Source organism: Cupressus sempervirens, chromosome 6 (assembly GCF_028749045.1).
Source record: "Cupressus sempervirens isolate cs-2001-9-10 chromosome 6, ASM2874904v1, whole genome shotgun sequence".
NCBI lineage: Eukaryota > Viridiplantae > Streptophyta > Pinopsida > Cupressales > Cupressaceae > Cupressus > Cupressus sempervirens.
The window spans coordinates 284,071,923-284,096,034 of NC_143123.1; the positions used below are offsets into that span (position 1 = coordinate 284,071,923).

Below are 24,112 nucleotides of genomic sequence, written 5' to 3' on the forward strand. Positions count from 1 at the left end.
GTGTTCTGCAATATTGGCGTGTTCTTCACAAAGAAGGCTCTGCTTTTATCTGATGTCTTGTGGAGACCCTTCAATGTTGTCCAGATCTCTACAGCTATCTTGCCGAGAGGCACTTGAGGAAACAGTAACTGAAAGCTTAATAAGCATAACCGCTTCACGATTACACTCATCAAACTTCTCTTGAGTAGCATCAACTGTGGTAGGACGAGTAAAGCACCTCAAAGCGACGATACTCAAAGATCGTCCTCATTCTTTGCTTCTAGATGTTGTAGTTCTTTTCGTTGAAACGCTGATTGCCTTCCAACGTAATATTGGTGAGAGATGCCATTGCACATTTTTCAATGAAAAAGTGTGAAAAAAATGAGATGGCACGAACTTCAAGGAAGATTGATGGAAGACCCAGAAAATTTGAGGAGACACCTAGATAAGAGATCAAAAACCCTGAGAGAATCTGCTGTTAGATTTTGATTCCACCAGCTCGAAAATTAAGGCATGAAAAATGATGCACCCAGATAAAAGGGAGACTAACCTAGTTGAGATATGCAAAAACCCACCAGGAATATTCAAATTTTTTTGTTAATCCGAAACGGGAATTTGAGGGTTTAAAAAAAACGCTTTGTCAGATTAAAAAAGTTGAATTTTTTTGTAGAGTTCTTGAATAGAGGGCGGATTTGGAAAAGAAAGGGCAGATTTTGCATAACGAAAATTGCAACAAAAATTCGACACCGAATCCCTTGTCCAGTTTGGAGGAAAGAAAAGATGCAAATTCTGAGCACACTCAGGCAAATATTTCAAAAATTTTGAACTAATAATTTCAAAAAAGAAATTAAATTTTTTCGAAGAGGTCAAGAATTTGCTCTGATAGCATATTATGGTAAATGATGAATGTGTTATTAAACAAAGATCATGAATGATATATGTATACAATATACAAGAGAATGTTTCTATAACGAACATGAGAGAGGAAATAGAAACGTTCTTGTCGAGTGAAAAAAAAGTTTCCATAATGAACAGAAGGAGTTTATGGAAGCATTATAAAAAAAGTGACCATTAGCAAAAGACAGAAGAGAGAATAAATAGAAACTATCTAATATCATAAGGGGTTGATAGGATCCTATTTCATTTCTAATGTATACTCACAAAAACCTCACAAAAACCTGTTTTTTGAAGATTTAATTTTTTCATATAGCTTTAGTGACATGATTCCGTAGCCTCCCAAATTGATAGATTGCAATTATGTCAATATTAAGCTACTGAAGCAACTAATGAAAACTTAAAAGGCAAATGGAAGTATTCCAAGAAAATGAAGATGACAAATAAGTCGTGGAACCTCATAAACATGCATGTAAGCATAACTTTTGATGCACAATGACTAGGATCTGCATTATGCCCCAATTCATTCATAGATTCACCCAATTCGATGACATTTTGAAACCAAGTTTTAACTTTTAAGACCACTTATACAAATGTCCATAATATGAAATCTAATGATTTTTTCTAAATAAGGATTATATTGTAAGATTTACAATCTACTCTCAATAAAAATTGACAGTAGTGAATTGAATTGAATTCAGTTACACAAATTCTTTCAACCTCAATGCATGAAGAGCCTTCAAAATCACCTTTGAAGATACATTCATGTAACAATAAAAATGCAAATGGAATAGTATTATTGACATTACTATATCATCATTGTTGTATAATCACTATTTACACTTAAGCTTAGTTAGGATATTGCATTGCATAGTCATTTGTCATTGAGGCACCTAGGAGTTTCCACCTATACTAAGCACATGGTGTAGGAGAGTTTCACTTTAGGTGGTGATAGTTATTATCTCGTTCCACTTTATGTGTGAGATCTACCTTTGGTGCACATGTCACATTATCATCCTCTTCATAGGCACATACTTCATTGCATAATTGAGGATGATCTCCTTTGGTGGACATGTGATTCCACCTTGCATAGGTGTTATCTTATCAGCACCTTATCATTGTCTCTTATTACCTTTCCTATATAAGAAGGCCTATTGTGTAAATTTTAATGATGTCCATTATTAATAATAGCATACTTGCATCTTCATCCAATTGTCTTGCCATTATCTTTTGGAAGCTATCTTAGTCTTTCATTTGGTCCTAGGGGTATTGTAGATTTACCTAATACTCTAACATGGTATCATAGATCTCAAGGTGTGAAAACCTCTTCTCAAGAAGTGCAATTGGCTTGATTCGATTGTGGTGCAGAATTTTACAATTTGAGCATTGTGTGTTGTCCCCTTTTTAGCACGTGTCAGGGGCATGGTTGTGTTAGCTCATCATTGCGTCCCTCGTGAGCTAGCAACGTGATTTGAGGGTGTCTGCCATCTGGTGATCAGCTTACTATTTATAGTAAGTCAGTTTGGCTAGTTTCCATTTTTGTTATGGCAGGTAGGCGCCATATTTGATTAGTGTTGCTTCTGCATTGAAGCGGGTTACTCAATGAACTATGGGCTATTATGAGCTATCATTATAATTGATGTTATTTAATTAAGTTACTAAAATAATATTATGAGCCTAATTTGAGAGACATTATAATAAAGTGCATTATGGCATGTGTGAGCATTACTTTTATTTATTTCAAATTCAGTTGTGCAAGCAAAAAAAAAGATATGTTTTGAGTGAAAAGTGTAATCTACAAACTACTAGCTGTTGGCAGATCGGTGAGGCCTTTTGGATCGATTATTATAAAAAAATCATCATTATTGGTTGCATAACTTTGTTTGTTGGAGTAAGTGAATTTGTGGCAAGGGTTTGTAGTGATCGATTTGTGGGCATTAATAATTCTTGCGGGATATGGAGCACCGCGAATCATCATTTTGATGCTGGTGGATTGTGCAAGAACGGCATCCATACTGAGTAGATGAAATTGGGTTAATGGTAGAGGGTTTGAGTCTGAATTTCCAGCTTTTGATATCAATTGTAATCGCAGAGATTAAAGATCAGTTTCACCGTCACCTGACAGCCATTTCCTTGAGCTGCAATCTCTTTCTCTAGGCCTGCGTTTGCATTTTGGTGGCACAATTTTGCGTGGGATGTGGTTACGTTGGAGTTTTCAGTACCTAAGCCTATCTTGCTCATTGATTTGGTTTGCTGCAATCAGTTCTAGGTTTTAATTGTTGCAATTAATTAGTCTTTCAATGCATTGTCTTCATTATTGTAAATATCTCAAGTTCATAAATTGCAAATAGAAGAGTTACTGTGCAAAGATTGCATAGATAGTTTTGAATTTTGAGCATTCCAATTGGTTACATTTTCAAAAGCCCCCAAAAATCATATGTTCCCAAAACACAAAAAATTGCAAAACTTTCAAAAACAAAAAACCATCTTTCTTCAACATAGTTGGAGTTGGAACCAATAGGGCTCTTTATACATTGCTATTGCATGAGATTTTTTTGGTGAATTTTGTCTATAAATTTGCCCGTATTAGAAAAAAGTCAAAATCGAGGCACATTGTTTTAGCAGATCATGCCTTATAGCCTAATCTACCCTCTACGATACGATTTCATTATTATTTTTTGATTCTACTTTTTCCATCTCTATTATTTATTCACAGATTTCTTTGAATATATTTGGGCCAAAAAATTATTTGAGGGCCTCGGTTCTACCACTCTATATGATGTCAATTTGAATTTGGAGAGAGAATCACATTCAATAGTAAGGGGGTTTACAAAAAAATATTTTCTGACAGCACAAAGTAGACGAGTCCACCAACCATTAGCCACAAATTTCAAACTTTTAAACAACTTTACTTCCCTCACAAGAGGTGAATCACATCCCATGGCCACACGTTATTGGGTTCTTTATTTTATAATAAAATACTTCCCCACACATTTTGTGTGGGATAAAACCCCAAGCAATCGAACCTTCATAATGCTAGAGCTTTACGTAGTCTCCGATCTATAGTCAAAGTCAAGTGGCAAGTTAATAGATTGGGAAGCATCAAATCCACTATCCACGTGGTTTGTGTTCCTTGGTTCATCTACTCATCGAGTAGGCACACCTTCCACATTGGACTAAACATGTGGAACTTTTGCTCGGAATGCAACTAGTTCACCTAGCAAGCTCGGCTCGTCGACCAACTCATTGCAGCCTTTTCTAAGCTTTCCCAACATTAGTTTGCCTAACATCTTGTTACAATCACCGCACGATTCCTTTGAAAGCGATCCAGATCAGCACAAACTGTCCAAGCACTCAATGCTATAGCTTGTGAACACGACCCACACATCGGGAAGTGCACTTTGAATGTAGATCATTCTACCTAAATTGTCGTAAAAAAGAACGTGGTTCTCAGCTAGAGACAAAGGCTTGCATCATTAGCGTGACTTTCCTCTTTCCTTATATGGGCTCACCGCATCTAGAGACAAAGGCCCGACCTTGATCCAAGGTGGCCACGTAGACATAGACAATTGTCATAGGTACATGTTGATGCAAACCCCCAAAAGTGACTTTTTCCTAGCATTATGTTTTTTCCTCGTCAGCATATGAGTTGGCTGCCACATTGCTCGTTATCTTGGTTAGCGACCATGTCATCCAGATTATCTGCCTAGTTAGTACCATGTCATCGGTTGAGTTATTTTTTCAATACACATATTTTTATTGTGTTAAAATTGACTCCCATCCAACTGTCATCTCCAATGCAATTGACTCTTTCCTGCAACGACCATACAACCATCAAATTTAGTTTAAGGTTTCACTGACATCATTGTGGGGTTACACATTCCCAGTGCTCTCCATTTAAATTTTTGATTTTGCTGTTCATCTTCAGTGGCTCATATCTTGTTCAATTTTGGTCATTTTTTGAGTAATTTTTTTTGGATTTGGGGTAGGATTTCTTGAAATTTTCAATCGTGGGAGTTCTAGATTTTGGTAGCCAAATTCATAATATCTAATCCTGCATTTTGCCTGAGCTTCATTTGGGCACATATAGTAACATTTTTCAGGTGCATTTTTTTTGAAAATGCATGATTTTTCGTCTACTTTTCAGATTTGCAGTCGGTTTTCAGTGATTTGGAGTGGAGATATCATTTTAGAAATAGGTCTTTTTGGGGCTATATATGCACTTGGTTAATTCTTGGATTTCAGTTTTCTGATTTGCATCAATGATTTGAAGGAGTTATCAGTTGTTTTCAATCATTCTTGTACGTTTTCAGTCCCATAGACCCTCGTTGCCTCTTGTTGGACATTAATAAATTTTTCTTATCTTATCATTCTTTGGTTGTATAATGGAATTTTCAAAGATCAAAGACCTCACTCCATACAATTATCATATAGGGAAAGAACTGATTTTTATATAATAGTTGAATTTTTGATTTCATAAATTAACTTTTGGGCAGGATCCAAAACTAGCCACAGGTGTTGCAGAAAGGAGAAAATGGTTTGATCGAAGGGACATAACACTTGGCTCCATTAGATCATTCATCTCTCCTAATTTGCTATGTCATATTGATCTTGCACACATCCTCATGATGCTTGGACAACCTTGGAGGGACTCTTTGGTAAACTTGGTAGGCTGGGGAGATTCAGATTGAAGAATGAACTCATAGGTCTAAATCCTAGTGTTTTGACAATAGTTAAGAGTATTTCTCTAAGTTCAATTCTATTAGATTGGAGCTTTCTAATTGTGGCATTACTAAAGATGATGAACAATTGATTAGCCAATAGGCTAGTTATGTAGGAACATTGCGACGAAATATTTTGATGTCTCACCCGCTAATTGTTATCGGTAGTCATTTTATTAGCCAATAGGCTAGTTATGTAGGAACATTGTGATGAAATATTTTGATGTCTCACCCACTAATTGTTATCGGCAGTCATTTTATTTCTGATATTTCGGCAGTTCAACTCATGTGATTTGATATCACAGTCCCTTACTTCATTTTCAGCTTGTAGAGCTTCTTCATAATAAAAAGTTTATTCACAGTCAATGCCATCTCATACATGCTTTGAAGTTATCCCAAACTTCCATTGTTTTCTTTTTGTTCGATACATTGAACAAGACGTTTTGAGATAGCGAAAGAAAAATTGATGCCATCGTCTTCTCATCAATCGTTTTCCAATCTCCATTTGACATTTTAGCTGGTTTCTCAGTTTTTCCTCCAATTGCAATTGACAAGTCTTACTTAACCAGCAAAGAACACATCTGTACTTTCCACAGGCTGAAGTTCTTCCTAGAAAATTTCTGCTCTCTCAAATATTCCATGATTCCGGAAATTAAACCACCAAAATCAATTCCAGCAATTACGCTAGGCTCCGATACCAATTGTGAAGTGTGCTGAAAGTGTGAAACAAAAATACAAATACAGAACAAGAAGACAGAATTGAAGACATTAAACACAGATTTATTGTGGTTCACCACAAATGTGGCTACGTCCAGATTGAGCAGAGTATTGTATCAATTATGCAAAAGATGATTTACAAATGATGCAGGAGCAGCATATATAGAGGCTCCAATTACAGTACATATTGAAGAGTCATAAAACCAAGAGACACATAATTGGTGGGAAAAATAGAGTATGATTGTTTTGGGCTTCACAAAATAACATTGACAATGTTAGCACTCTGATGAAGTCTTGAAATGCCATAATATAATTGCACAAAGCACTCCATATACATTGTGAAGGATTAATTTTGATGCTTGCAGAAATCATTCTCTTTCGTTATCACAGAGACAATGATATCAAATAAAATCAGAACCCAGACACATACTGAGCTGATTATGTTAGTAAGGATGTCGTAATCACTGTGTCTTACAACGATGTATAACAAGCGGTATAAATTGATAACCAATGAAGACAATTGATTATCACACTCAACAATTAACAATAAAAGACCACTGCCATGACAGTCAAATATAACTAGTCAAACTAAAATTATACATAAATAAACAATAAAGAATGGGTGATATAATAGTCAACCTGTATCAAGCTTATTTGGGAGGTACTAAGTAATGTCAATTGATACCGTTAACACTGATTGAATCTTGAAGATGCCATAATACATTTGCACAAAGCGCTCCCTGTCCATTGTGGAGGGTTGATGTGGATGCTTGCAGAAATCGTTCTCTTCCATTATCACAGAGACGTCATTCTCTTCCATTATCACAGAGATGATAATATTGAATGGAATAAGCACTGAGAGATACGCTCAGTCAATACATTGATAAGGATGTGGTAATCAGTGTGTCTTACAGCAACATAGAACAAGCAGTATAAATCGGTAACCAATGAAGACAATCGATTAACTCACTCAGAAATTAACAATAATAGATTACTGCCATGAAAGTCAAATATCACTAATTAAAGACTAGTCAAAGGGAGTGCAATTATCTTTACCTTAAGGTGCAATTTTATTGTGATGACCAAATGATGTAATTACAATACCAAGTGATGTGATCCAAACTTCAAAGTCAGCAGGGCAACACTAATTTGAAGAGTCTCAGACAGTGTTTAGTTTGGAATGATATTTACTTAAGTAATGTAATTATTGTGAGAACCCCTGCTGGTACCAACTTCACCAACCCAAGAATTTGCAATGTAAATGATATGTTATCTTGAAATTTGATTGTTCTAGGTAAGAACTCCTTGTCAACCCAGATAGTTTTCTTCAATTTTGCATGTTTTAACATTTTGTCAAACACTTTGCATGTAAGTTCCGATACTACTATATTGTCCCTTGGATTCAAACCCTGATTTCAACCTGTAGGAATCTTGTCAAACACTTGCCAAACAAAACTTGATACTTGTTGATTGTTGGTTCTTTTTGGTATTTTCAATGAAGATAATAATAATATGCATTCAATGGACTCAAATGAACGTATGCAAATGCTTAATTTTGAGTTAAGGATGTAACATACGATATATTATACACACACGCACGCACACACACACACACATATATATACAATGCAATAAGACCTATATATATATAATGCTATAAGACCATTGTTGTGTGCCAATAGCCAAAGAACATTAATGCAAATACTTGGCAGGTGACCTACCTAAGCAATTAAACACCTACAGCAAGGAGGTATTTTAACAAATAATTCATATGCAGCTCCAAACTCTTATATTGCATCTTTTTAGACTGATTACAATGATTAAAAATGCATAGGCATTATTACAAATAGTTGGCATGCAATACTTTCATACCTGGATTTCAATGTCAATGACTGGAGGTCTAATACTGCTATGATAGCAAATTCTAGGAGTGCAAACTAACATGCAAAACCCAAAATAACTATTCTCCAATAAGTATGCCTTCTTCACTTGACCAACTTTAATCACTGCTTGATATAAACCCCACGTGCCAAGAGGAAGGTACTATGGCATCACTTTTCACACAGGTACTATAGCAGCAAATAAAAAAACTTGAAAACTGATAATAATGGCTGCAAATTAAGGCTACAGGTCTACCTTTGTTGCTTCTTCAATCTACAATGTCTTCCTTCAAATATGCTTCAAATTTCTACAAATTAATCTTAAAGCCCAGTGGTAGATTCTGGAATGAATCTACCCACAAAGAAGGCTTTGGTTTGCATCTAACCTTCAGCTTCCTAAGGATTTTTGTCCTTAGAATATCCAGTAACTGATATCCAGCAATAATGGAGAATTAGTTTCAATATCCAATTCTCATAACATATCTCAAATGAAAGGACAGTCTTGCTTACAGCTTTTTAGTTGGTGAATGTTTGTATTTTTAGCAATGTGGGATAAACCATTCTTTACTTTTATTTGCACCTTATGAAGTAGCTTCTTGAACAAGCTGGAATAACTAAAGTAACTTTATGTTATGACTTTCAGTCATTTAATTGATTTAAAATTATTATTAAAGTATAACTATAATAATAATTATATATTATAACTCCATCATTTATCATCGGAAATCAATTCTGAATTCATCGGGAGGTAGCCCACCGCATTCACTGCTAACTAGGGTGCCTTACTAACAATAGTAAGGGCCCACCTCTATCAACCTTTGATTTATTATAATTAGTAAATCCTTGAATACTTGATCAAGACAAAGGTGCCAAAGACCATTACTGCAACTGAGGCAGTTCAGGCTCCCTGCCAAATAAAGAAATGCTCGATAAAAAACTTACTATAAATAGTAATGGTACCAAACTAAACCAAACAAAGAGTAATCTTGATCACTTATGTTCTCCGGAAGGAAAATAGCCTCCTATTCTGCCCACTAGGAACTCTCTAACCATTTGACTTACCCTGAGGGCCAATGATAGACTAATCCAAACAAAATCTGATGCTGACGAAAATGGGGACATTACAATTACCAACAGAGATTATTGTAAGGAAGTCAAACATAAATATGTTAGATAATTTAAGGATTGTTATTAAGGTTTGCTATGGAGAGATTCAATGGTAAAGAAGATTAATTAATCATTGACAATGGATATGTCCACTCTCCATAAGTCACACCATTTGAGTACCAAGGGTATTTAATGAGCTTTGAACTCATTCCAAAGGAATCATCGTTTTGGGGATGATGTAAAAGATCAGAAAATTATTATTTATTCCTGATTAAAAATCAGAAAATATAAAATGTATTTGACACTCTTCACAAGGAAGAGATGAGAAAGGAAATGAACCATTCTTATTGCTGGCAAGCATTGCATGATAGCAAATTATGGTGAAGTGTATCTATGAGTTAAATACTTAGTTACAGAATATTATATCTAAATTCTTTTAGGTATAAGGAACCCTTATATTGTCATATATATATATATATATATGTTATTAATAACGAAATCAGAAATACATATCGGTTACTTTATTCATAATACCAGAGATATTAGTATACTCAGCTAATCCTTAATCACTTGCTATTGCTCTTAAGGGGACAGGTTGGTTTTGTTAGGGAAAGGTAGAGTAATTCCTCACAAGGTAGGTGAATCCCAAGATGGGGTAAGGACATGTATTTCGAAAACCTTGAGGGCAAAGTCCCGAGATGGGTACGTATGTGTTCTGGCAACCTTGAGGGAGCCTACTGATATATGGTTTAAAATTTCTCTAAGGACAAGTAATTCCCCATCCTGAGGGTTGATGATTAGGAGAGAAATAAGGAATTGGGCTATAAGTATGTTAACTGTAAATGTATTACGAATCATTCGTTGTTTCTTAATTGAATTCAATCTAAATGCAATAGTGATGTGTGTTATCATTAGGAACATTACATTCCAAACCCTAATTGGGAAATTTAGGGTAAATCAAGTGAAGTCCTAATAGCGGGCAGTAGATTAGTCAATGATGCCTTTGTTTCCAGAATGGGTTCTGCTGATCTTGGTTGAGTAAGAAATCATGATGGCAAATTGACAAGTGCTGGCATGAAGCATTAGAGGAGAAAACAGATAACATGGCCAAATTGTAGTCTTTCAGGTGTAGTTCGTCTAGCAAGAAGGAAAAGAAAAGTGATAAAGTTGGTAATAGAAGGAGGCTCTAGTCTAATAATATAATGGATCACCAATGTGAAGGGGATAAATGGATCACATATGTGAAGATTGAGAGCATGGTAAACTATATCAAACTGGTTACAATAGGTAGTGGATGATCTTAAACAAACATCTACAATAGTTATTACAGCTTTCTACCAAAAGTCAATGTTTTAATTCATGATTAACAACATAGTGGGGTTCCCTTATTTTGACTCCTTGCCAGTTTTTCAGGAATTAACTTTTATTGATATAGTGAAAATGTGTATTGCTTTAAACACCATTTTTTTCTATTGTCATAGCAATTTAGCCCCAAATTTCACCAAGGTGCAACAAAGAACAAATCTTAGTATGCTGTCTGAAACCATGAGGGTGAAGTGATCTACTGTGAGTCCAACTGTGTACATATTGTGTGCAAACCTTAGAGGATCTACCAAAGAGTGTAGAGGAATGTGGTAAAGGACAGTGGATTAAACTGCAAAGTAGAAACCAAACTCATACACCAATCACTGGTATGGAGGATGAAGAAACTGGATCTCAAGTTTAAAGCAGTAAGGGTAGGGATCCTCCATATCTGCTTTGTTTTGGCACCTCAGTTATCCCCTTAGCTTGAGCTCTGGAAATCTAATCCTTTCCCCTAATTTTCCCTTTCAAAAAGTCACTTGATTTCACACAAGGAACGTAAATAGCTCTGTTTTCCATTAATCTTCTTTCTGTCACTGACATGAACAGAGGTACACTGCTTCTCAGTGTTCATCCCTCAAAGACAGCGAGTCTTAGTAAAACTATTTTTTTCTGCTTCTACAGGAGTTCCAAGTTCAATCTTGTAAAAAGCTTCTCGGCCTGGTTTGTCTCCCAACTTCTCATTGATTATATCCTTAGAAAGTATCAATGGATGGCTCAGAAAATGAATGAGAAGGAGGCTGATATGACACTTTTTCAGCAATCTATATCACTCCTTTGACATATAATGACCAAAGAAGAATCAGACAACAAACAAAAACTGCCAGAAACACTAAATTGTCTGTCTAAATCTGTTGCATCAACGTTGTTTGCACCTTCACATTACATCTAAAGTCATTGGGTGAATTCTCTTGGAGGAAAAGACCAAATGATCCCTTGCAGAGGTAGTACACCAAAAATCAGAGCACGGCAGCTTTATAAGACATGTTACTCCTGTTCTTTACCATTGAGAACTGATGCAACAAAGTGGTAATTGAAGCCAAAATTCGCAGAAGACAATTTCTGTTGGAATTGCTACTGTTTTTAGCTCCTTTTGCCAACTGAGACCACAAAACAGCATACAACATGCTAGGTTGTCATCACACCTGGAGCTGCTTGGCTGTTTGTCTACATGCTATTCTTAGGGTTCTGTTGGATATTTTATCTAGAAGGCTTTATATTTTGATTGACATCTATTGACATAAATCGTACATTTTAATTTCATTCTTAATTTCTTTATTTATACATATTCTATTTGATTGCTCTAACATGGGGGTTTCACAACTGTTTTATGGTATCAGAATATAATATTTTTCTTTTATTAGAATTTTTAAAAATCTCTATCATGCCTTTGTGGCACAAGTAACACAACTTCCCTGTCTTGCCTGGTCTTCGATAGGTAATCATCAAATAAGTTGATCAGTGCCTTGACATGGATGCAGCCTCCCCCACTAACTTGGTTTTCATGTATTAATCGAGTTATGAATTACCCACCATCGTATAAACTTGGAGTTTAATCTGTGCTTAGGTATCAAATTAACATAGTTAAATATTATAATTTCTTCAGCAGTTTATCCACAACGTGTTTCACTATATCGACTCTGGATAAGTCATTGCTTCATGTGGTCAACACTAACAAATTTTTGCTCGGCTTTGGTCAACAAAACATAATATGTTTGACCTTTAAACATCTAAAATTGAAAGTTGTCACTGGATTAATGCTGAAACAGACCTCGTCAGTGGTGTGATCAAATGTTTCGGGTCTTCTTTTCTGTGTTTTCTCTGAGACTTGGAGAAGGTTGAGGCAGCAACATAATTGTCAATTGTGGAATTTACTTATTCTTAAGAACAAGATTAGGTTTTCTTGCATTTTACTTGAATATAACTGATTATGGAATTCTGTTTTGAACAGGATTGGGAAGACGGAAAATTATTTTCATTACAGGAGCAAATTAACCATAAGGTATATTGAATTTGATGACTTAACTTGCTAGAGAAAAATTATAATTACAAAATGCAACTGTTGCGTATGCTTTTTCAAATGCTTCAAGTTTAGTGTATGTAGATGGAACACCATAAATCTTAGACAGTCTTTTGAGTGCTATATTTCTGATTTAACTTGTCATATGTTTGTTAGTATACTATTGAAAGCGTATTTGGTATTAAATGGAGTCTTTTGATCGATGTTATTTAAAACTCTTTAAGTTACCCGGATTCCTTTAAAAGGGCCCAGAATCTGATTCTGGTACTGTTCTGATTCTGATTTGTTCATGGATTCTGCCCGGATTTGGCAGTGTCGCTCGCGGAAACTTAAGGCTGTGGCTGCTAAAAAATGGGCCCCACGTGTATGAAGCTATGATGCATATATAAATTTATAAATTTAATATATCAATATATATATATATATATTTATGTATGTATATTTTAAAATATCTATATATATACCCGTGGTACTAGAACCCCCCCAATTTGTTTTTGCCAAATATGCAATCCCGAACTCATACCCAAATCTGTATGAGAACCAGGATCAGCTACTTAGTTAAAAATTATTAATATTCTATAGTCAGTCATATGAGAAACCTACCATTACTAAGTTTACATGATTCACTTTATTTCTTATGCACAAAACCAGCTCTGAAATTGCTGAACTGGCAATGAGTATAATTAGTGGAAAATTTGGGGCCCATATTTTTCTTCTGAAATGTTTCTGTGCTTTGGAAACGAACCCTAGGAAAAATAATTGTTGGAAACCTTGCCATATGGAAATATTTGAGGCTGTGATGTGCAGATCAGATGACATTTATTCATAGCAGACACCTTTTCCTCTGATTATATGTCTAGAAAATGGAATGAAAAAGAATCAATTGTGGATCTGCAAGTGTGGGACTCACCTTATCAAACCTTGGTGCCTGTAAAACACAAAACAAACAAGACACCATTTTTTCACACAAATAGTTTCTTTTGCTTTAACTTACTAATACTCTTATTAAATTATGATTAATAGGTTAAATCATTGTTAGTATTGCTTCTGGATTAGATTGTGTTGAAATTTTTTTATCAACAACGTTTCGAATCACACTACGTGATTCATCATCAGGATGAGAGAGCAAGAGCTGCAAAAAATAAAGTCTATGGGTTTGTGGAATGAATTCTTTTTTGTAGATGTTTTGCTGTTGTATTGTTGATGTTCTGCTGCTTCTCTTCTTTTTTCTTGTAAAATGGTAGGGGCCCTTTCGAAATACCTCTTTACCTTTTATTGAAATAAGTGAATTGTCAGCCGATTGGATGGTTCCGGTGGTGTTTCTGTAGCCAATGGAATGACTGTCGTCGGTGTTTTGTATTTTGTAGCCGACGGGTAAATAGTTTGTAGCGGATGTAATGTTGTGGCCGACAGACTCCTTCGGGAAGGTTTGGCGGTAGTATTTATATCCCATCTGGGATCATTGTAAATCATTATCGTCTACTATTACTGATCTTATGAAGCATAATGTATGTCTGGCATATGTGAATATAATTTTGCTGGTCATGTTCTGTTGTCTGGATGTGTTGATTTCTTTACCAGTACGGTAAACATTTGGCGCCGTTGCCTTATGAATCTGGAATGTGGGAGGAATGAAGATTAATTCCAAATCAGCTTAACAAGGATCGGAATAAGGTTAAGGGAAAAGATGGAACCCGTACTGCGCAAGAGAATTTAATTTTGGCACAGCAAGCCGAACGCCGATGGAGATTTCAGAAGATTGCCGACGGAAATCGGAGCGTCGAAGAATTGTTGGAGGAGACTCGGCAGCGGGTGGAATTGGTGGAAAAAGCACGGGAGGAGTTCTTGAATTTGTGTTCGCCAAGGGAAGAAAATTCAGACGGAAGAGCATCAACTCGCACGGCTCGCAGTGCCGAGGGAGCACGAGCGTGGAGTGACCTCTTCGTCCGGGATACACTTCCACGGGAGACAACTTCAGAAGATCCTTCTTCTTCACCAAGGTTCGCAGCAGTCCGCCGGTGTGGGAGTTCACACCTCTGGTGTGGGAGTGCAGACCTTCGGTGTGGGAGTGCAGACCTTTGTTGTTGGAGTAAACAGCGTAGGACCCAGTAATGCCTCTCTACCAACATCAATTGTGATGGCGGGACCCAAAGAAAAGCTGCCGAAGTTTGAGGGCGATGGTACAGCCGACCCCATCCGACATTGTAAGACATGTGAGACGATCTGGCGAGCAAATGGAAACACAGATGCCAACGAATGGGTTAGGCAATTTTCGGCAACCCTACAGGGTGTGGCGATTGATTGGTTTTCGGATATAGATCCACAAAAGCTAAATAGTTGGGATAATATTAAAAAGGAGTTCCTGGCGGAATTTAAACTCCTACGAGATGATAATGAAATCGTAGCAGAGATTTTCAATACCAAACAGGTGAAGCACGAAACTGTTCGCGTCTATGCCAGGAGATTAAAAGACTTAATAAACAAAATGGAAAGCAAGCTGGCGGACGGGTTGCAGAAAAGATGGTTCGTGGACGGCCTACGCTCGAAGTTGCAGAGGAAAATGAAAATTGTGCCACCATCGTCATATGCAGACGCGTATAACAGAGCATTGGACCTTGAAAGTGAGCAGAAGACAAAGAAGAAGAAAACTAGCTCCTTTGATTCTGACGACGACGAGCCTGCCGGAGACGATAGCAGTGACGATGAAGGCAGCAGCAAGAAGGTTCGTGCCCTACAGAAGGATATGGTTCGCATGAGTAAGGAGTTTAAAAACATGCGGAAGGAGCCAAAAGGTAGTGAATTGTGGTGCATGGAGTGTAAGACGGACGGTCATACTAAAGGATCGTGTCCAAAGAACCAATTCTGCGACATTTGTCAAATCATGGGCCATTCGACAAAGGAGTGCCCCTTTAACATGAAGATAAGAGGATCTCCGCAAGTGTTTCTTACATAGGAGGCTTCCCCGTTGGGCAGTAGCGGAAATACAAATAGTGCAGGTGCCACATCCGGAGGATACATGAATAATAACAGAGGGCAAAATAACAACAATGCGAACAATAACAATAATAATCAGAGCCGAAGTCGAACCCAGTATGATGCAAACGGACGACTGATTGTTCAATGCCGAGCATGTAATTTGTGGGGTCATTTTGCGCGGGATTGTACAGCGGAAAACACATCGAAATTATTATGTAAATGGTGCGGACCCGGCGATCACAAAGATTCCAAGTGTCCAAAGTCTGGAGTAAACTTGATCACTGTTGGCATAGATGTAGAGGAGGTTTTGACAATTACACGGAGGCAAGCGGAGGAAAAAAGAAATTGGGGGAAATGCAGGCGAAAATTGGAAAGGCATCGTCGGCAGGGACATCTCAGTTGAAGGACATCACCGACACTTTGGCAAAGAACTTCCCAGAACAAAACATTGTACGATAGATCTTACAAACGGAGATACCGGTCAAGATAAGTGACCTCCTTCTCACAATGCCCTAGTTATGGACGACAATTCTAAATCATACACCGTTTTCGAAAGCAATGGAGGACACAGGAAGGGACAGTAGGGAAGTGATGACAACAGACCCAATGTTGTTGGCACTCACATCCGGACGACATCCGGCGGTCGTCGAGATGGGGATTTTGGGAAATGTTTTGACAGAGACAATTGTCGACGGAGGGTCTGGCGTGAATGTGTTGTCGGAGGATACTTGGAAGAAGTTGGGAAAGCTAACACTGTGGCCACCTACATTCCAGTTGCTCACGGCAGACCAGCACGGGATCAAACCGTTGGGAACCTTGAGGGCGCAACCGGTAACTATTGGTACGCAACCATTTTTATTGGATTTCGTAGTCATTCCATTGAAAAGAAAAGGCTATGATGCTATTCTGGGACGGGATTGGTTGGTGCAAGCAAAAGTAAAACATGATTGGAAACGAAATACCCTATCAATGGAGGGCGGAGGCAAAAGATTCACAATTGACCTGTACACACAAATGGTCGGCGAGGAGGCAGCATCGTCAGATTCAGAAAGTGACGACGAAAGTGATGATGAAGGAAAGAAGAGAATGGAACCAGACGAAGAAGGAATATTGAGACTAGACGGAGGATCGAATGACGACGACCTAGACTTGGTGAATGGCCTTTACCATTGGCAAATAGAAGACTACGAACTCTTTCCGAGTTGTAATATGCTAAGGGTCGACGAAGGTGAGAAAAAGGAGGAAAATGAGTGTCCGGAGGAATACAGAGAAGCAGATGACGCAAAGGAGGTTACGGTTGAAGAAGGGAAGGACATACAATACAGACCCAGAAAAAAGAAAGTTCCCACCATTCGGTACATGGTGAATAGACCGCACAGGAGGAAAAGAACGCATCGCACCATAAAATTGGTTGAAGGGTGTCGACAGCAAGGAAATAAGTTAGATGTGCGACGACCGCAGGCACAGTGGGCGATGGAGGTAACACAGAACAGACATAAGACGTGGCATGACAAACTCAGTAGGTTTCAGCCGGGGCAGTTGGTACTCAAGTACAACGGTCGGGATGAAATGAAACAGGAAAGGTTTAAGGCAAGATGGGTTGGACCAGATCAGACCCGGGAGGTCGGCGATAATCGGGTGATAAAATTGGTGATATTGGACGAGCAAGAGGTGCCTCCGGTAGTCAATGGATTTAAATTGCAAAAAGATGGTGCTAGGAAGACTCCGTTGCTGTCACAGAATGGCCAGCTGACTCCGTCGTCATTGCAGAATGGCGACGCCTGGAGGCAAAATTGAGGTGTTGTCTTTCTATTTTTTCTTTTGTCAACATAAAAATAAATAAATTAAAAAAAAAAAGAAAAAAGAAAAAAGAAAAAAATTGAAAAATTGAAGAAAGAAAGAAAAATTGAAGAAAGAAAAAAAAAAAAAAAGGCTGCAGGAGAGCCCGCGGGGAAGCTGAGTAGGCCGTTGGCGGGCATCTCTCCACGGGAGAGACCCTGCGGGCACATGTCCACAGGAAACTCTCCGTGGGAGAGTCCCGCGGGCACATGTCCGTGGGTAACTCTCCGCAGGAGATGGCCCGCGGGCACTTCTCCGTGGGAGTTTTCCCCACAGTCAACTACCTGCCGCCTGTCTTGTTTGCGGAAGCAACCCACGGGGTTGTTTTAAAACCACGAAATTCACTGTTTCTTTCAACGCCACAGACCTTTGGTGTATTTCGATTTTCTTAGCCATCCATGATGAAATGGGCTCGGGGAAGGATCAACAACAGCAGGAGTTGCCAAAGTTCTTAGTAAGAATTCCTTCCCACAAAGAGGTGCTGGAGAAATCCGACGTGCAGAGTTCTTCCGTCCACCTATATACGTATAAGCAGCAGAAGCTCAAGGTTTTGTGAGGAGTGGGAAAAATATGGCATATTTAGTTTGGGTGCTTTTGAGTTTAGTGGCAGCACAGTAAAATTGCAGGAGCCAAGATGGAATCTGTGTAGGGAAGGAGAAGAATTTCTGTAGGCAGAGGGATTTGTGGTGGATTGTAGAGGAGTAGGAAAGAGGAAGCAGTAAAAAAAAAAATACGACAATAGATTCAAGTTGTTCGGAATGAGTAGCAGATGATGCCGCAAGGAAGGGGAAGCATCAGTGGTTGCCAGAAAGAGTGTAGAATCGGTACAAAATGACAGAAATGGTGTGTTCTGTGCATTTCTGTGTGGGTTGCGAAGTGTTGATTTGGTCTTGGCGGCGAGGGGCGCTGCCCCTTGACCCTGCTGGGGGCGTTGCCCCCTGAACCCCTAGTCGTTGTAGATATCAGTCGTGGGAGTTTGACAAGTTGAGAAGAGTTGAAGTTGCTGCGGGCATGGACTTTCTGTGTACCAAAGGCACTGGGAGTAGGTGTTGGCCGGGAGGCTGTCTTGGTGGATGCGTAGAGAGCTTGGGAGGAGCTAATCATCTAGTTGGAGGCAGTGCAGCAACACTTGGCTCAGGGTACCGAGGAATTGAAAACAAAGAAAGCAGCACAGGTGGCTATCAAGGTCAGCTTCATTAAGGAGGCAGTGTTGTGTTAGTAGAGGCTACAGGCATGGGATGAATGTGGAAGTGATGTGACAGAAGCGGATTTCTCTTGTTGTAGTCACTTTGTTAATATATTTTGTTTGTTAATTTATTTCAGATATTTTGTCGTCAGGAGATGACTTTTCTTTTTGGGGGGGATGGTGTCAGCCGACTGGATGGTTCCGGCAGTGTTTCTGTAGCCGATGGAATGACTGTCGTCGATGTTTTGTATATTGTAGCCAACGGGTAAATAGTTTGTAGTGGATGTAATGTTGTGGCCGACGGACTCCTTCAGGAAGGTTCGGCGGTACTATTTATATCTCGTCTGGGATCATTGTAAATCATCATCATCTACTATTACTGATCTTATGAAGCATAATGTATGTCTGGCATATGCGAATATAATTTTGTTGTTCATGTTCTGTTGTCTGGATGCGTTGATTTCTTTACCAGTACGGTAAACATGAATTAGTGGAGTTAATTGAAGGACACATTAAAATAAAATATGAGCAGGTGAATAGTTGAATGTTGGTAGGTGGGAAGAAAAAACTTTAAACATCTTGTTGAGATTTTTAGTCTATGTACAAAGCTTTTCTTATATATATTAGCATTCAGAAATAGAAACCACATTATTCCATATCAATACTTGTCCATTAGGTTGTCCTCATGTTTGGAAATGTCAATTTTTGTCTGACCAATATAATATTGTGTATCAACATAAAATCCAGTCTTTATTGCAAGTTATTTTGTGTTTGACACTTGGATATCTTCTGTATGGATTCTGATGGGGAAAACTGTCAAATTCTTGAATTGAAAGTATAACATGGGCATTGGGGGACATCGGGACAGGGAAAAAAGGATTTCAATTTGGAGATGGTGGTGGGGGGATGTGGTTTCTGTAATATACTATACACTATACATATAGTACTCGCGATGCTAGTTATGAAATGATGTATAATAGTATAAGAACTAATAAATTATAATGATGTATCAAAAATATCATAAAGATGATTACAATGAGTAGCATGATATCAAAGCAAGTACAAAATCATATACACACATTCATAAATATGCATATATAGTTTGTTTGTGTAGCAGAGGTAACTTTATGGTAGCCAGTAAACCTCCTTTCTATAATAAGCACTGCAGCTATAACTTTTGCATGCAGAAACCTCAGGCAGTGAGATGGTGGTTTGAAGGCAGTGGGAGGGTACTTGGGATCCCCAAGTCCCCGATGCAGGAATGTCCCTGACCAGGGTGTGTGGAGGTTTGGGGGAGGGGAAAAAGTCCCTGTGTTACACTGGATTCTGATTTCAATTTTCTGCTGAAAGTTTATGTTGTAAACTTTTCACCATCAGTTTTTGATTGTTTTGTTTTTCTTCTTTGAAAGCTTAACTGTTAATATTTTGTTGTATGTATAATTTCTATAGTATTGTTTATCCTATTTCATGTTTCATGTTTCTTGGATCTAGTTTCTTTCCTTCTCAGTATTAATAGCTAAAATGTTATCTTTCAATCTTGTACGTAGATGGAAGATGCCTTTCCGTCTTTATTAATTAGTAAGCCATAATTCCTGTGAATATTGTTGGCTACTCAATGAATTTGGTGCTGTACTATTTTTATTTCTGAAATTGACATCTCTCTTGTATTTATAATTCTGTTTTGCATGTTTTAAGTATTATAAGCTTAAGAATCGTTCACTGATTGACAGATGTGGAACACTTATCTATATTCCATATGCACCATATTAGATGCTGGAACTTTAGTGTTGATCTCAAATGTTTTGGAAGGGGGTGCATAAGTGTTGCTGAGATTTTGATTATAACTCTTTGATTAGGTACAATTTATAAAAGAGGAATTGCTACAACATGAAACACCAATAATTCTGGTGAGGCATATTTTTCTTTGTGAGTTTTCTTGGCACATTTTCATCTATTTTTGTTCTATAAAATGCATTAATATTTAAACAAAATTACATCTTACAATGCTAAACAGAACTAGCAAAGTTTAAACAGTATTTCCACAGCATACTACCATTGTAGCCATTCTTTAAATTAAAAAAATAGGGCTTACATCTTAGCCGAACAACTTGGTGGCTTTTTGACAAAACCATATAATTGAAGCGATAAAACAAATTTAGCTGAGAGAACTAGTAAAAATAGAAACTACAGTGTCCAAAGAGGTTTTCTTGATACTTCTTTTTGTGAATTTACATCATTACTGTCAAGTTTTAGAACCAGAATATAGGAATGTAAAAATCAGAAATATAATAATGAATGACACAATTATTATCCTGGAAAATATCATCATCAATGAGGGAAACAACCCAGCCCACAGAAAGATAAATCCTTTATTTGACTTCTGAAAAAGAATTACAATATCTCTTACATTCTTAGATAAATTCAATAAGCTATGATCAAACAGTGATCAGAAACAAAAATGATCAGCTGAGATTAATACACGATACACACAGTTATCTTCTCAAACATAAACTCAATATGAAAGCTGATATGATAAGACCATCAATTACACTCAGTTCTCCTTGATCACTGTACGTATGAAGAATAAGAATTGCAGAGATAGCAGACCCTCATCTAATCAAAATCTCTAAAACACAGCACTCTACAAAAATGATCCTCGATGGTAGACATATACCAAAACCTTTTACCAAAGAAAAGATGCTTCAAACAAAAACGCATGTATCGCCTTACTCATATTCCTGTTTTTGGTGTTATCTTAGCCTCTATACGAAAACATGATATATTATCTGTGAAACATGCAACCGACTGACGATATAAATAAAAATAATAAATATATCCACCGTTATAGTCTTCAAGTGTCCTTTTATATATTATCAATTCATTGAAGAAGGATGGTGAAGTCTTGATAATTTCTACCGCTTCAATTAAAGGCTCGAACATAAGGAAGATGCTTTCAAACCAAAAGAAGAGTAACATCAACCGTTACCAAACAGAGCATACCCTAATAAAAACTGAAGAAGCTGCTACGTGGATGCCAAATAAGCATGAAGACAAGAACAAGAGATGCCAGGAAGGATGTGGTCCAGACGGACAAAGCCAAGCAGCTGGTGCAAATATATCCACACACATGATAAGGAAGAAGAGACGAGAGGTACAAAAGGAGGTCTGTGCACACACAAAACAGGCTGAACAAGTATAGAGAGGAACAACAAGAAGAGGAACATGAGAGACATCTGACTGCATGAGCAGAGCCAAATAATGCAGAGATTTGTCATGAGGTAGAATCTGTCTTGCAGCTACCATTAGACTCAACAGTCCCTCTTAGCAAGAGATAGATTCTTAGAGTGCCATCTCATGACAAGTGCACTGTGCCACACTAAAGATAACATCAACAACAAGTTTCATCATAGAGAAAAGAAAAATTGTTATCTCAATATAGCAATATTCACCATAGTTCTTTCTAGAGAGTGAACAAAGTAAGATATAACAACAAATTTGGGAGTCACACTCCTAACTTCCATAATGCCTACTAGTAGAGGATAGGTCAAGGGGTTTCACCTCGAACTTCTCTCACAAAGACAAACTCATTAACAAGGGATTGGACCTCAAACTTGTCTCATAGAGAAGAACTCGTTAATGAGGAATTGCACCTCAAAATTCTCTCAAGAGAAGAACTTATTAACAAGGGATTGCACATCAAACTTCTCTCACAGAGAAGAACTCATTAACAAAGGATTGCACCTAGAACTTCTCTCATAGAGAATAACTCATTAACAAGGGATTGTGCTTCAAACTTCTCTTAGAGAAGAACTCATTAAGAATATGCATAAAGTCACTGAAACTTAGATTCTCTCACAGCAAGAGAATCATTTTCCACTATACCAAGCTTACCCTGGAAGTAGCAAAACTTCACTGTTGGAAGTGGTTTGGTAAGAATGTCCGCAGACTGCTTATCTATAGGAATATACTTAAGCTCAATGGATTTTCTTTGGACCATATTCCTTAAATAATGATAATTGATTCCCACATGTTTTAATCTGTCATGAAACACTGGATTCACAGAAAGCTTCACACAATTCTGATTTTCACACATAATTTCTGTAGGTTCCAAGAGCTGTCCAAATAAATCTGCAAGTAATTTATGAAGCCACATAGCTTATGTTGCAGCCATACATACTGCAATGTATTCTGCTTCAACTGTACTTTGAGCCACACACAACTGCTTTCTGCTGCACCAAGAAACCATGGCTTAGCCAAGAGTAAAACGACATCCTGAATTGCTCTTCCTATTATATACACACCCTGCCCAGTCTGAAGCAGAGAATACCTGTAGATTTAGCTCAACACCTGAGAAATATTTTCATCCACATCCCACTGTACCAGGAATATATCTCAATATATGTTTGGCTGCCACTAGATGAATTTGTTTTGCTTCACACATAAACTGACTCAATGTATTCATTGCATAACGGATATCAGGTCTTGTGTTTGTTACTAAATTTTCATGCACAGGTTTCAATTTGGTTTGAGCATTGTGTAGTTACACTAAGGTACAGGTCCCTTTATTATTTGTATCCAGAAATAATCTTTAAATTACTTTTGTCATACATCAGATGGAAATAATCAATTCATCTTTTGTATTCAACATTAAAAGATATTTATTTATGTTTTTACAATTGATAGAAAAGGAGGTCATTTTCTGAATATAAATATCTCTCTCACACAAGACCATGAGAGTAGCCTTTTCTATTCTACACGAATAAAGAACACAACAGGAAATAAAATGCATAAGTAAAGGATCAATGGTAACCAGTCATTGCCTGCCATGGTTAGTTAAGTTCTACTGTCTACTGCACTGATCCCGAGTCTTCCAAGTTTCCAAGTGTCCCCGCATCCTGCATGCATAAAAGAAATGGGTTAGATCCAATAGAACTAAGCAATCCTGATTAAACCTCACCTCATACTCATACATCATACTTTGCCATTATGTTTTTCATTTGCATACATTGAAAAACGATCAGCAAAAAGGAAAAAAAATCATGTGCCAAATCTGAATTATCCACTTTGCTAATGTGTTTGCTTCATGTGCAGACTAATCCGATCTCTCACTGATATGTGGATGTAAATGGGCTCCCACAAGGGTTCGAGCTTGTCATGTCCCCCAACCTGAGCCAACCACGTAAGTAGCTCCCTGCCTATTATGCGTCCCAATAGGTAGAAGTATGGAGCAATAAGATGGGTCGACTTGTGGAGCTAACCGTGGGCAGAGTTGGATATTTGTTTTAGCGCAGTGTGCTCCAGGCGGGTTATGTGTTTGCCACATTGGAATCCTTGCAAGGTCATTGCTTTGGCAAGGTTTGACTGGGCTCAGTTTACATGGCTGAGCTTTGTCTTTTCCCACCTTCAGAATTGTAATGCTTAGCAGTTTCTT

At 37.7% G+C, this 24,112-nt stretch overlaps 1 protein-coding gene across 10 annotated transcripts in view; it reads left to right on the forward strand.

Annotated features, from left to right (window-relative positions):
* The window catches only part of LOC149552323 (alpha/beta-Hydrolases superfamily protein), a 260,629-nt gene that overhangs the window by 54,950 nt on the left and 181,567 nt on the right, over positions 1–24,112 (forward strand). For 7 of the 10 annotated variants that reach the window (XR_016352899.1, XR_016352901.1, XR_016352900.1 and 4 more), the window contains exons 6-7: positions 12,612–12,662; positions 20,538–20,588. Coding sequence is in view for 5 of the 10 variants with exons in the window: in XM_089787851.1 (XP_089643977.1) it covers positions 12,612–12,662; positions 20,538–20,588 (102 nt within the window). In the remaining 5 variants the exon portion in view is untranslated. The remainder of the gene's footprint in view (positions 1–12,611; positions 12,663–20,537; positions 20,589–24,112) is intronic. The other 3 variants (XR_016352903.1, XM_089787849.1, XM_089787852.1) reach the window with 1 other exon arrangement.